At 40.4% G+C, this 13639-nt stretch overlaps 1 protein-coding gene across 21 annotated transcripts in view; it reads left to right on the top strand.

Moving 5' to 3' along the window:
- Nucleotides 1-13639, top strand: part of ENOX2 (ecto-NOX disulfide-thiol exchanger 2) — a 431677-nt gene that overhangs the window by 292501 nt on the left and 125537 nt on the right. For 17 of the 21 annotated variants that reach the window (XM_088794720.1, XM_074323652.2, XM_019716148.3 and 14 more), the window contains 2 exons: nucleotides 1505-1660; nucleotides 11584-11790. The exons of 1 other annotated variant lie outside the window; for it this stretch is intronic. In XM_088794720.1, coding sequence (XP_088650846.1) covers nucleotides 1505-1660; nucleotides 11584-11790 — 363 coding nt within the window. The remainder of the gene's footprint in view (nucleotides 1-1504; nucleotides 1661-11583; nucleotides 11791-13639) is intronic. 3 more of the 21 variants (XM_074323655.2, XM_019716152.3, XM_074323649.2) reach the window with 2 other exon arrangements.

Below are 13639 nucleotides of genomic sequence, written 5' to 3'. Positions count from 1 at the left end.
GGAGTAGGACCTGCTACTGCTACTGCAACTGCCCCTACATTATCAGAAGTCCTTATGTAATATTTTGGGTTTTTTGTAGTCCACTGTGCATTCTATCGCAGAGGGCAGGTGTGAGAGGTGGGAAAATACAGAAGTAGAATGCACTCCCTTTTCTCAAAGGACTTGCATTTGGATATAAAGAAAAAATGTAAACAATTAAGTCAGTACCACCTTTAGACCTAGGCAAGTGGGGCCCCTGCCCTGGGCCTGCACCTCAGGGGACCCCATGGTTTGCAAACGCTGTATCAGTATTTTCTGTCTTTCTCCATTTTCTGAAACTGATCAAGTTTTGCAGTATCATCTAAGCAAGGAGCCCCAATCTCAAACTGAACCTAAGTGGACACCAGTTCCCATTTCTCTCCTTTGGGTCACTCCCCAATCCTCTATCCCACATGTGGAGTCAACTAGATGCCCCCGTGAAGCTTCAGAACTCATGCCTATGGAGTCTTCCCAGAGTTTTGGTTCCAGGAGAGTGTAGCCTGGCAAGTAAATCACTCCAGCTGTCTGGTATAATATTTCTTTCATGGTATCATGTGAGATTGTGCCACCAGAGTAGTGTCAATATTGATTTGGAGTGAGTCAAACTGTGAATATAGACAACCCCACAAAAAATATTTGTTTGGGGGCCCCCATACATACTAGAAGCATCCCTGAATGAAGCAAGGGATGATGTAAAATAAAACTCAGTGGCAACAGGTGTAGAACAAATCGTTTTTAGACACAGAGTTAAAAATGAACCAGAATTATCTGGAAAGGATTCTTCAGGGAGGGTGGGCCTTAAGCCAGGCCTTGGAGCATGGGAAAAATTGGGGGAGGCTCAAATTATTCCATGCAGGAAGAATAACATGAACAAAGGCACAGAAAAATAGTTATTTATTGAGCGTTTTGTACTATGCATTATGCTAAGCACATTACATTCATCATTTTATTTATTCCTCACAGCTCCCTAGTAGGTAGATGGGATTAACCCTGTTTTGCAAATGAGGAAATGGAAGTTCAAAAGATTCATTCTGCTAAGCAAATGGTGGAACTAGGACCCAAGTCTGCCTAATCCCCCAAACTGTATGCTCTTAACACCATGCTATACTGCAAAAAGCCAGGAAGTGTTACAAGGGACAACAGGAAGACTTGTCTGAGTGAAGCACAGGGTGTGTGTTGGGAACTAGTGGAAGGCAAAATCAATAGACAAGGCACAGTCATATTATGAAAGGCTTTGGATATCAAAATGAGATGTAGAGACAAATAGGCACTGGTCAAACATAAACAAACAGCCCCATCCCAAAAGGACAATGCACGAGTATAATATAATATTTAAGACCTGGTAATACCAATACACATACCATGTTTTCTTAAATATCCTGCCTCTGTCATAGACCTTTGGTATGAAGCTTATAAGGAAACGTCCTGCCTCCACTTGACTTTGCCTGGTGTCATTTATGGTTCTCTCTTTCCTCTCCTTTTATAGACTTTGATCCTTCTCTCGGAATGATGACTGGAATTCCACCGATAACCCCGATGATGCCTGGCTTGGGAATAGTACCTCCTCCAATTCCACCAGACATGCCAGTAGTGAAAGAGATAATACACTGTAAAAGCTGCACGCTTTTCCCTCCAAATCCAAGTAATATTCTGCTTTTTATCCACATAAGTCACAATGTTTTGGTGTCTAGGAACACTCTCTTCTTTTTCAAAAGAATTCCCAAGGGCTTCCTAAATGTATTTTCAGAAACTTCACCTAGAAAACAGAAGACAGGAAATTTTTCTCTTGCTAGTCAAGGCTAAATTTTATGCAGAGAGCAACAGATTTCTGTGTGCTGGTTGCAGTACAAATGTTAAAATGTATTTCTAATGCTCTCTGGTAAGGAATTCAAGTGTGTTAGTACAGGAGACACCTGACACAAATTGCTCAACACTGTCATTTGCAGCCTCTCCTTTTCATAACAGGCTTACATTCTGATGATGGCAGAAATAGTGTGGTCTGAGCCTGTGAGGCACATGAGAAAATATACTCGGTGCTAAAAAATGCTCCGCTGCTACCAGCTATTCACACATCACTCAAACTACTGCTATTTAACTAATGAGCTGTAACAGACAGTGAGGTGAGGTTCAACTTACTGTGAGAGCAAAGAAGAATATTGAGACTAAGTGAAACTACTTGTAGCCATTCAGTCAATGCAGTTCATGTAGAAATGGTCTAGACATACATCTTGTCACTAATTAATAGTTTTCTCCTTAGACTCTTAAAAACTTCTGCAAAGATATAGTGACTATATTTCAGTTTAAATGTAGCAGCAATAATAATTGACTCAAACTTGTTTCCAGATCTATTTGTGGTTTTATTTACTTTAAATTATCAAGAGCTACTTCTTCATGTGACCCAAGCTTCATTAAAGCTTTTCCTCAGTTCTAGTGGTGCTGGGTGGCTTACTTAAGGGATTAATCACTATAGTGCTAAGAGATTAAAGCTGTTTGTTAAGGGACACACTCAGGGGTCCAGGCCACAGAGCAAATAAACTTGCCTTACACGATAAACATGAACTTTGGCAATATGACTTCAGACAACTATTTCATCTCCTGCCTTACATAGGAATCAGTTAATCATGGAATCAGGCCCTGGGAGGGACGCAGATTCGATTTAGTATGGTCTGCTTATAAGCAAGATAATTTTAGAATAAGTCAGTGTTGGTTGGACAAATCATCTTGGCCTCTTTTGCTAGTAAAAATGTTCTTAATACCTTTTTCCAGTCTTTGAACTTGATTGTTCGCAGGGTACTTCCTTCCAGACCAATAAGTAATTTAGGAGGTCAGGATCTCAGAGAACTGAATTGAGAGAAGAGCTAGCATGTCACAGGGGAATTAGGGAATGGAGAATAAGATGGCCCTAGTAGACCTTACCTGCCAGCCCAAATGGCCAGTCCTAGATTTGTGTTTAGTGTCTAGGTGAATGAGTAGCACTGTTACAACACCTTTGTCTCTTACTCATAGTGCCACTGTCCCTACAAATGGGCCATGGACTTTTTTTACCCTCCCTTCTCATGTGTTGCTTTCGGAATAGAGAAAGCTGTGTATCCATAATATTACCTTTTTCCACTTCAAAAGCCATGAATTTAGGCATTGCCAGTGTTAAAACCTCCTACTTATGTAAAGGTAGAATCCTGCTGGTTTAATCATTCATTTATCACATAATCATCCTGCACTAGGCTTTCATAGTCTCAATCAAGTCAAACCTAAAAGGATGGCTCGTAACCTGTAATGTCTAGGTTGGGTGCAAGGAATGATGTTACAGGATATTCAGTCCCTGAATTTCAAAAGAATAGTACAGATACCTTGTGTATAACACATAGATCTCATTGTTGAGCAGTCTTAAAATGAACTTAGAAATATATGGCTTAAAGAGGCTCTAACTCGTGGTAGTCTCTAGTAAAAGAAACAGACATCTCTCCCCACCTACAACCATGCCTTCTCAGTCCTGAGTTGGACAACCCACATGGCTCAATCCTTTAGTTCTTCAGCTTTGTGTTAAGAATGCTGGCAGGAAAATCAGTGCCAATAAAGTGGTGGCTTCTGGGAAGGAACCTGGCTTTAGAAATTAATTTTAAAAAATAACACTTCTGACGCAGCTTAAAGTAAATTGGTGTTCTAGTTTCTTTTTTGAACTTGAATTTTGCTTAAAAGGGCGCTCAATTTAATTGAGTGGGGAAAATACAAATGCTGAAGTCTCCCTTAGTTCTCTGCTGAAAGCATAGCAAAAGTGCCATTTTTGTTAACAGCCCCAAGACTTTGTAGAGGTGAGATGGGAAGAGCAGGTGAGACGGGAAAAGCAGGGATTTGGTATGACTGAATCCCCTATCTTCTCCAAAGCCCACCAACCCTGTCTGATAAGGCCTTGATTATATACCCTAGTACTTATTCCTATCTCTGGTATATTCTCTTACACTCATGGCCTCTCAGCAATAAGGTCATCTAATGTAGGGACCCTCGGTCTCTTTATGCACCCATCCAATCTGTGTCTGTCTTGTTGCTTCTTTAGAAAGTATTTTTAGCATCAATTCCTTCCCCTCTCACTTGACACTTCATCCAGGTATGTGTCACATGTACAGAACCCTGAAAATCCTGGGGCTTCCATTGCCCACAAATTCAGAGTCCAACTCCTGACTTTAAAAGCCTTTCACTGGTCTGCTTTAAGTGACTGTTTTCAGTCCATCATTTCTACTTGGCACTTGCCCACTCTTTAGTCAAGTTCAACTGCTTCCTCATATCACACTCCTCCAGGCCAACTTCAAGTCTACACTTTCCCGGAACACCTCCATGTGGAAAGTACTGAAATTAAAGCAGTAGTTAATCATTCATCACGCTAATGCATTTCCATTTAAATATTAAGTGCTAAATCCAGTGGATACTTTTTAGTCCTTAAATTACTTTATCTCTGCTATACTTAGTACTGTTGACCCCTTCATCCTTCTTGAAACATTAGCTCATTTAAAGGCATAAGAATGAATAAGACCAGCAGAGAGATCGTATAGAATCAAGAAGGGAAGACGACCAAGCAGAGCACCTTGAGGAATTCCAACATTTCATAATTTAAAAGAGCAAAAGTAGTTTGCAGCAAATCCTCAAAAGACTTAATTTTTACTAGCAGTTTCCAGTTATTCTATCATAAATCTTCTTCATTTATGCTATCGCCCCACCCCTCTATCAAAACATCCCTTGTTTGTGAATACTAGTGACCTTACAATACTACTAAATCCAGTGGTCAGTTCTCAATTCTCTTCCTAATAGTCCTAATAGCCATATATGATGTAGTTGATTACTCCTTACTCATCGATATGCTTTCTTCAATTGGACTCCCAAGACACCACTCTATTGGTTTTCCTCCCACCACACTGGTTGGTCCTTCTCAGTCTCCTTTGCTGATAATCTTCTGTTCTCCCTGACTTCTTATCATTGGAGATCTCCATGACTTAGTTCTTGGACCTGTTCTCTATCTACAATCATACCTTTGATGATCTCATCCAACCATATGGCTGCAAAACTATCTATATGCCAATAATACACTAAATTATATTTTTAGCTCAGACCTTGTCTCTGAACTCCAAACTTATATTCGACTGCCTATCTGATATCTCCACTTAGATATCAAGTAGACCTTTCAAATGTAATATGTTCAAGACAAAACTCTTAATCGTTGCCCCTAAACCTTCTCCACTAGTGTCTTTCTCTATCTCAGATAGTGGAAGGTGCATCCTTTCGGTTGCTCAAGTCAAAATTTAACAATCATCCCTACCTACTTTCTATCCCTCACATACTATATTTAATCTATTAGAAAACTCTGTCAGGTCTACCTTAAAATATACATCTAGACTCCTACTACTCTCATGATAACTCCTGCTATGACCCAGTTTATATTCATAATTATATATTTTTCTGAACTATTGCAATAGCCTTCTAAATGGTCTTCCTCTTTCACCCTTGCCCCTTACGTGCTATTCTCAAGAAAGCAGGCAGAGTGGTCTTTTTTAAAACCTAAGTCAGTTCATGTCCCTCCTTGTCTCAAAACCATTTAATGGCTTCCTATCTTACAATAATGGCCAAAGTCTATTTAATGCTTTAGAAGGCTTCTTGTGATTTTCCCTCCCTCTCTACATTGTCTCATTGACTTTATCTCCTGCTGCTCTCCTCCCCATCACTCACAGTTCCAGTTATACTGACCTCCATGCTATTCCATGAACATACCAGTCAATCTTCCATCACAGGGTCTTTGCAATGGCTCTTCCCTCTACCTGGAATACTCTTCTCCTAAATATCTGCATGGCTAACTCACTCACCTCCTTCAAGTATTTGCTCAAATGTCTCTTCCTCAGTGACCCTGATAACATATTTAAAAGTGTAGCTCTCCCTGCCACACTCCCAATCCTACTTACTCTCTCTAATTTTATTATAACACTTATTATCTTTTAACAAAGTATGTAATTTGTAGAATGTAAACCCCGCAAAGGCAGAGATTTTTTGTCTGTGTTTTTTTTCCCCACTGATGTATCCCAAACACTTAGAAGTGTGTGGCCTATAGTAGGTATTCAATAAAAATTCCTAAAGTGATAGAGGGAAGGAGGGAGGGAGAGATGGGTGGATGGATGGATGGATGGATGGATGGATGGATGGATGGATGGATGGAGAAGTCAGAGGACTAGAAAGCAAACCAAGAAATCATGGGGTAATTAACTCACATGGTGACATATCTCTCTTCTGAGCTTCAGGCACATATAGCCAACTGACCATTAGACTTTTCTAGGTGAATATACATCAAGTGTGAAAAAAAACAGTGTTATATTATAGTGGGTAAACTACCAGATTAAAAGTCAAGAGAATTGTGTTCTACTCCAAGCTCTTGTCACCAACTACCTGTGGGATCTTGGGCTAGGCACATAACCTCCTTGGGTTTCAGTTTCCTTGTCTATAAAGTAAGGATATTGGGTTAGATTAGTCTAGACACCTCCAAGGTTTCATCAGATCTAAAAATATGATTCTTGACATTAAAAATGTATCTACCCCAATAATTATTCACCTAGGCTAAAGCCCCTCAAAATGTGTTAGGTAAAACAAAGGAAAATTGGTAGGTGGCACATAAAGCTTTGTACCTTCAGTGGAGCAGGCAGTGTGGTGTAGCGGTTAAGTGCTCGAGCCCTGAAGTGACACAGGCCTGCTTTCGTATCCCAGATATCCACCACTAAATAGCCATGAGATATTGGGTACGTAACTTAACCTCACTGATCTAGACTAGGCAAAATCAGTTCTGGTCTAAAAATTCAATGAATCAAACTAGACTGGAGCTAACTGTGCACCAGTTTCCTAAAGATAGATGGTGAATAGCCCATTGTCCTAGAAGCAACATCCTCTGATTCCCAGGAGTAAGAAATATGGCAAAAGAAAGCTTTCTGGAACACAGTTACTTTTTCAGAGTGGCTGTCAGATTTACTGAATTCCCAACTAGCAGTTCTCAGTTGATGGTATAAGAAGAGGGCAGTACTGTTACAATTCCATTGACTCTATTCCCTATGCTGTACTCCAAATCCCATGACGATATATATATATATATATATAGTATATAATTACAGTTGACATTCAATATTATCCAGCTTCAGTTTCAGGTGTACACTGCAGTGGTCAGGCATCTACACCATCCATGAAGTGGTCTCCCTAATAAGACAAGTGCCCATCTGACACCTTACAAAATCTTTACAACATTAATGATTATATTCCCCAAACTGTCTTTCATATCCCCATGGAAATATTGTGGCTACTAATTTGTATTTTCTAAGCCCTTTACTTTCTCCCCCATCCCCACCCCCCTCCCATCTATATCTCTGAAGCTATTTCTGTTTAGTTTGCTCATTTATTCTGTTTTTTAGATTCCACATATAAGTGAGATTATATGGTATTTGTCTTTCTCTATTGGCTTATTTCACTTAGTGTGATATTCTCTGCGTCCGTCTATATCATTGCAAATGGTAAGATTTAATTCTTCTTTGTGACTGAGTAATACTCCATTGCATAAATGTACCACAGTTTCTTAATCCAGTCGTCTATAGATGGGTATTTTGGTTGTTTCCATATTTTGGCTATTGTGAATAGTGCTGCAATAAAGATTCAATGTCAGCTATAACATATATATATAGTCACAGGACATGAAGTATGGCATAGGGAATAGAATCAATGGAATTGTAACAGCTATATATGATGTCGGAGGGATAGTAGATTGGGGGAGGGGGTTATCACTTTGTGAGGGGTGTAAATTAGTACATTGTTTTGTACACCTGAAACTAATAAAAAATAAAAAATAAAAACTGCAGCAGATGGGATGAGAAACTGAAAAAAAAAGTAGGCAGTACCATCTCTCCCGAGAAGTCAGTTTTGCCAAGATTTTTCACTCCAGCTGATAGACCTTCGGTATGGAGAGGTTGCATTTTGAGTTTACTGTGAAATAACAGTACACATGGAATAAGTGGAAGGATATCATCTTCTATCTGTGTCTGGGCACATAGAAAAGCACCCAGGAGCCAGGAAAAGAGCTTTTTTTCATTTTACCATCTCAAAACTGGCTGACCTCTTTCACTTTGGTCCTTAGGGCTGGGTTCTCTAAAGAAATTTTGAGAAAGTGGGTAAATTGAGAATAAAGATTTGCCAGACTTCTGATTATTTCCAATCAGTTGTGATTACATTAAACTATATCTGACCGCTGCTAATTGTCTAGAGGGCCTTCAATCTTGGGCTGTCTAATAAAATCAACTCAAAGACTGCAGTATATGAATTCTGGCAAACCAGATGAGTGATCTGTATGCTCCTTTGAAAAGCAAGATGCGAGTGGTTTATAGGTCCTCTGTGCTGCTCCCTGCCTCACTTCTCAAAGATCAACAGTGACTCTAATCTTAATGCTGATTGCCCCTACACAGCTCCCCAGAGTGGGTACTTAGTTGTAATTAGAATTAATAGAAACTCCTCCTTTTCCATTACCAGAAAGTAGAGTTCTTCATACTCTCAGTTATGTTGAATACTTTTACATGGAAGTTTTCTTCTCCATCCAGAATGGTGATTGGTATGTTACAAGAGTTCAGCACATTACCTGATTAATAGGTACACTTTGTATTTGCTCTCCTATGGAGTTATCATTGCTGTGCTCAGATCACTGTATTTCAGTGGGATTAGAAAATCAGGCCCAGACAACAAAGTGCTTTGAGCTATTAATTAAAGAACAAGTACTATCCATTAAGGAAGATAGTACAGCCCACTACCTTGCTTGGGACATACACCTAAATCTCAGAAAATGCTATCAAAGAGGCTTTCTGCATTTACCCAAGGAAAATAAATAAATCCTCAGCATTCTTGACTCTACTCTTAGTGGCTTTCATATTCTTTTACTTAGCAGACAGTCAGCACAGAATAATCACAACATCTAAACAAGGTGATGACTTCATCACATAATTTTTAAATTCCACAAATGTAGTCAAGGGAAAGAGTTATGTGTGTTCAGTGTTACATATAACTGCAGCAGTACACAGACACTCCTTAGAGTCTCTCAGTGAACCTAAAGGTAGACCTAACTAAGCCAACTCAATTAATATGAAAAGGTGATTATTTGCTTCACAAAGGGATTCTTTACCTTTAAGTTCCTTTAAACAGTAAATTTCAGAAGGATCCTGAAACAGGATTTTATTCTAAAGTCTTTGATTTGAAAACATTGGTCTAACTATATGGATGTTCTTTGAAATTATTTACCTATGTAGTCAGTGGCTGGGTTGTGTTCCATGATCAAAACCATATGTGTCTTCACAGTTGTAGATTCTTCTATCACTAAGAGTCATTCCTTCCCAAACCCAGTCTTATCTAAAGATCTGGATAAAGCAAGGAGCTGGGAGTTTAGAAGTCCAGGTCTTAGCTACCATTCTATTCCAGACTTGTGGTAAGGTTTTAGAAAGCCCAGACTGGTAATTAGGAAACCTGGGCTCTATAATAGTAAATAATAATAACACAATAATAACTACTATTTATTGGGAAGCTATCAAGTGCATATTTCATGCAATGTAGAGAGTAGGTTATCAATTATCCTGCAATAATCCTTGTAAGGTAGAAGACAGTATCCCTATTTCAGAGATGAAAACTAAGGTTCTCAGAGGTTCTCCCAAGGTCACGCAGACAGTGAATAATTAAGTTAAAGTTTAAATCCAGGTTTACCTGCTCCAATTTCATGTTCCTTATCTTTCTAACTTCATGATCTTGAATGAGTCACTCCACCTTACTCAGCTAAGATTTTTCCTCTGTAATATGAGTTTAGATCAAGTCGGTGGTTTTCAGCCCTAGCTACACATTACAGTTGCCTGAGAAGCTTTAAAAAAAATGGTACCCAGGCTCTACCCCGGGCTAATTAAATTAGATTCATTGGAGTGGGGCCCAGGCATTATTTGGTTCTTTGTTTGACTCCCAAGTTGATTCTACTGTGCTGTTAGAGCTGGGAATCACTGGAAGTGTGATATCTAGAATCCCTTCCAGTTCTTAAAATCTTAGAAGCATGAGTCTCAAGAAATTCTGGACCTCATTTTCCTCTTTTTGGCTAAAACTATAACCTCTCCAGTTTCCACGACTAAGACATTTCAGATTCCTGCTCACTAGGTTATCTTCTTTTTCCCTTTAAATTTCTCATATGTATGTATATGTGTGTGTATATATATATATCTCTTGAAATTACAGACATTTTAAAAAAATTAACAGAAACTTTGTAAATTACCTGAATCCCTCTGCCTCTTTCATTAACTAAATAGAGGGAAAGAAAGCATCATTAGAACCTGATTATTCTGAGCTACACTAATTAAGACAGACAATGGTAGCAAAGTGAGGAAGCTAGAGATGCTGATACCCAAGGAAACTCCAAAATCATCTGCTTGCCAACTTGGATAAGAGTCAAGTGGGGGCCTGGACCTAATCTACAAGTCAGACTCATTTATTTTTGTATGTGAGCTGTAATCACTGGTTATTGAGCTCTCCAAATCTTGAGCTGGAAGAATTATTTTTAAGAGCTGAATGGAGAGAACAGATTACAGAAAATAAATCCTTGCAGATACAAAACCAACACTAGAAAAACCTTTGACCATCATGCTTCGTTTTGGGGGCTATAAACTGTAGGATTTTGCTTGGAAATGCTTTGATATATATAAAGCAACAAGGAGCTGGCTGATACAACAGGCTTTGTGTATAAGATGAGTGAGTAGGAAGCACATTTTTTTAAGTAGAGGGAGAATCATCTCATTAAGTAGGTTTTTAATGACTCTGTAGCCAAATTTATCTCATTTTAGTTAATGATTTCCTAGATGAGTTTGCTTTCTCAGCTGTCTTTCATAGCTTCCTCTAAATGCTGCGTATTTTGCTCTGGACCTCACCTCTCTATTGAGGAATTTGAGGAAGGGCTCAATGGTATCAAAACACAAAACCAAATGAAAAACTAAAAAAGATGGTTTGTTCTCAGGCCGACATTGTCAACCAAATAATTCTGAGAACTATAAATATTTTTGTAAATGTTCACCCCATCATTGTCAAATTAATGCTAAAACAGTTCTTCCAGTAAGCATGAACAGAAAGAATATGATAACTACAAACTGAATTACACAAACCTTTCTCTCAGTGACCCTGGTTCTGAGAATTCCTGAGTTTAAACTGAATGGGATTTCCCCCAACTAACTGTCTTCTTAATAAAAATGACTGAAAATTGAGCATAGCTGAGTTGTCACAATAAAAGTAAAGAACTCTGGATGGGAGAGACAGAGGGGTCTGAGTCTTTATCCTGTAGACATTATGAGCACCAAACCAAAATGATTTTCAGATCCGTGCAACCAATTTACTGTGGAGCAGAGGTGAGCACCTTGGGGGCCATGTGCTTCTGGCACTCTTAGACAAAAGTCTGGTGGAGACAATAGGGCTATCTCTGGGAAATGTTAGGTTTCTAAGAGGTTTGTCCCAAGCAAAAATTTTAATTTCGAATGCTTTTGCACTTATGCTTAGATCTTCCACCTCCTGCAACCCGAGAACGACCACCAGGATGCAAAACAGTATTTGTGGGTGGTCTGCCTGAAAATGGGACAGAGCAGATCATCGTGGAAGTATTCGAACAGTGTGGAGAGATCATTGCTATTCGGAAAAGCAAAAAGAACTTTTGTCACATTCGCTTTGCTGAGGAGTACATGGTGGACAAAGCCCTTTATCTTTCTGGTAGGTGTTTAGTCATGAGGATTGTGCCCACCAGACACGATGCAGAGATTGGGTATCAGTGTATTTACATCTGTGGGAACTAAAAACTGGGCTTAATGCTATCCCCTCTTGCATTCAGAGATAGAAAATGCATGTTACCATCCAACTTCTTCCTTTAAAGTTCTCCAGTTTTGCATGGCATAACTCCAAAACTCCTTACTTGTAGCATCTAAAGGCCTTTATTATCTGTTTTACCTCTGACTCATCTCCCAGTCCTCCCCTCACATACATGTCCCAACCACACTAAACTACTTATAGCTCCCAGAATGTGCCATGGTGTTTTATGCGTTTTCCTCTGACTAGAATTACTTTTTCACTCCTACCCGCCATACACACATCTTCATACCCTAGAGTTCTACCTCAAGCATAACCTCTCTGAGAAGCTTTCTCTGACTTCTTTCCCCACTCTGCCCCAGGCTGGTTTGGGTACCCCTTCCTCAATGATTCCACAGCACCCACTACTTCCTCCTAACATAACACTTATAACACCATGCTAGAACTGTCCCCTTCTACATCTGTCTCCCTCACCAGAGCATGAACTCCTTAGAGGAAGGGACTGTGTCTTATTTAGCTTGAATCCCCAGCATCTAACCCACAACCTGGAACAAAAGTAGGTATTCAAGAATAACTATCGACTTCCGGAAAAATGGAAGAGTGAGGTAAGCCTCTGTAAAGCTCCCCTGGAATTTACAAAGAATCGAACAACAAAAACTCCACAAAGGACTCCCTGCACAGCAGACAGGCAAGACGAAGAGGCCCACTACCTACTGAAATCACCTACAGGTGGGAGATTCGCGCGTGGAGGGAGGAGGAAAGGGAGAAGTGCACGGAGACGGAGCCGCGCGGGCGCAGGACTCAGACCCAGCTCAGTGCACCGAGCTCGCTGCTTCCCGGAACTACCGCAGCTGCAGGAGAGGGAAGAACTTGGACTGCTAGGGCTCCGCCAGGGCTCCACAGGGCTGAGGGGACAGCCTATAACACGGCTGAACCCAACACAAACGGCAGAGACCTCGGAGTAAAGACTCAGGGAAAAAGGCTGAAAACGGTGGTTTAAGCCCGCACTGCCGAGCAGAGAACGGAGCCTTAGGCACTGAGACTAGCCGCCCCCTCCCAGAGCTCACCCGCCCCCACTTGCCCGGTGCTAGAAGCGAAACAGAAGCAGTGTCAGGTCAAAACAACAGAAAATTTGCTATTTTGAGAACTGTGGACGCAGACACAAATTCACAGCCCAACTAGTTCCGGCAAAGGGGAGAGAGCTGTAGAAGCAGGACCAGCTGTGGTGGTGGTCGCCGCCATTGCTCTGGGCCACCTCTCACAACTCACCCCGCCCCTGACCCCACCTATCTGGGCGGATCCCTGCAGGAGTAAACAGAACTGCTGAAACATACGGGCTCTGAATCAGGAGCTGGAAGAGCTTTGGAACATCAAAAGCTCTCCGCATACCCACCGGGACACTGCGCCCTGTGACTTAGACGAACTATTAACAGAGGAGAAGCCCGTCTCCCAGGGAATCCCCCCATTGTGTGAGAAGTTGGAATAGTGCAGAGAAAACATAGCACTACCGTGTGGGAGAAGAAAAATAAGTTGCAGTTGGAGAAATAATAAAACATTCTACCAACAAGTACTGACAAACGAAAGAAAGACCTCTTCCTATCAACCTGTTGCAGAAGTCACTCCTGTAGATGTCTAGGAAGAGAAATAGTAAACCAGTAATTGCCATGAATAACCAAGGCAACAAGATAGCTCAGAAAGAAAGTGAAAAATCTCCAGAGAAGGCACTTAAAGATACAGAAATATGTGACCTAAATGA

The sequence above is a fragment of the Rhinolophus sinicus genome, chromosome 18 (assembly GCF_057876585.1).
Source record: "Rhinolophus sinicus isolate RSI-liver-muscle chromosome 18, RSI-T2T, whole genome shotgun sequence".
NCBI lineage: Eukaryota > Metazoa > Chordata > Mammalia > Chiroptera > Rhinolophidae > Rhinolophus > Rhinolophus sinicus.
This window is presented reverse-complemented; position numbering and strand designations above follow the sequence as displayed.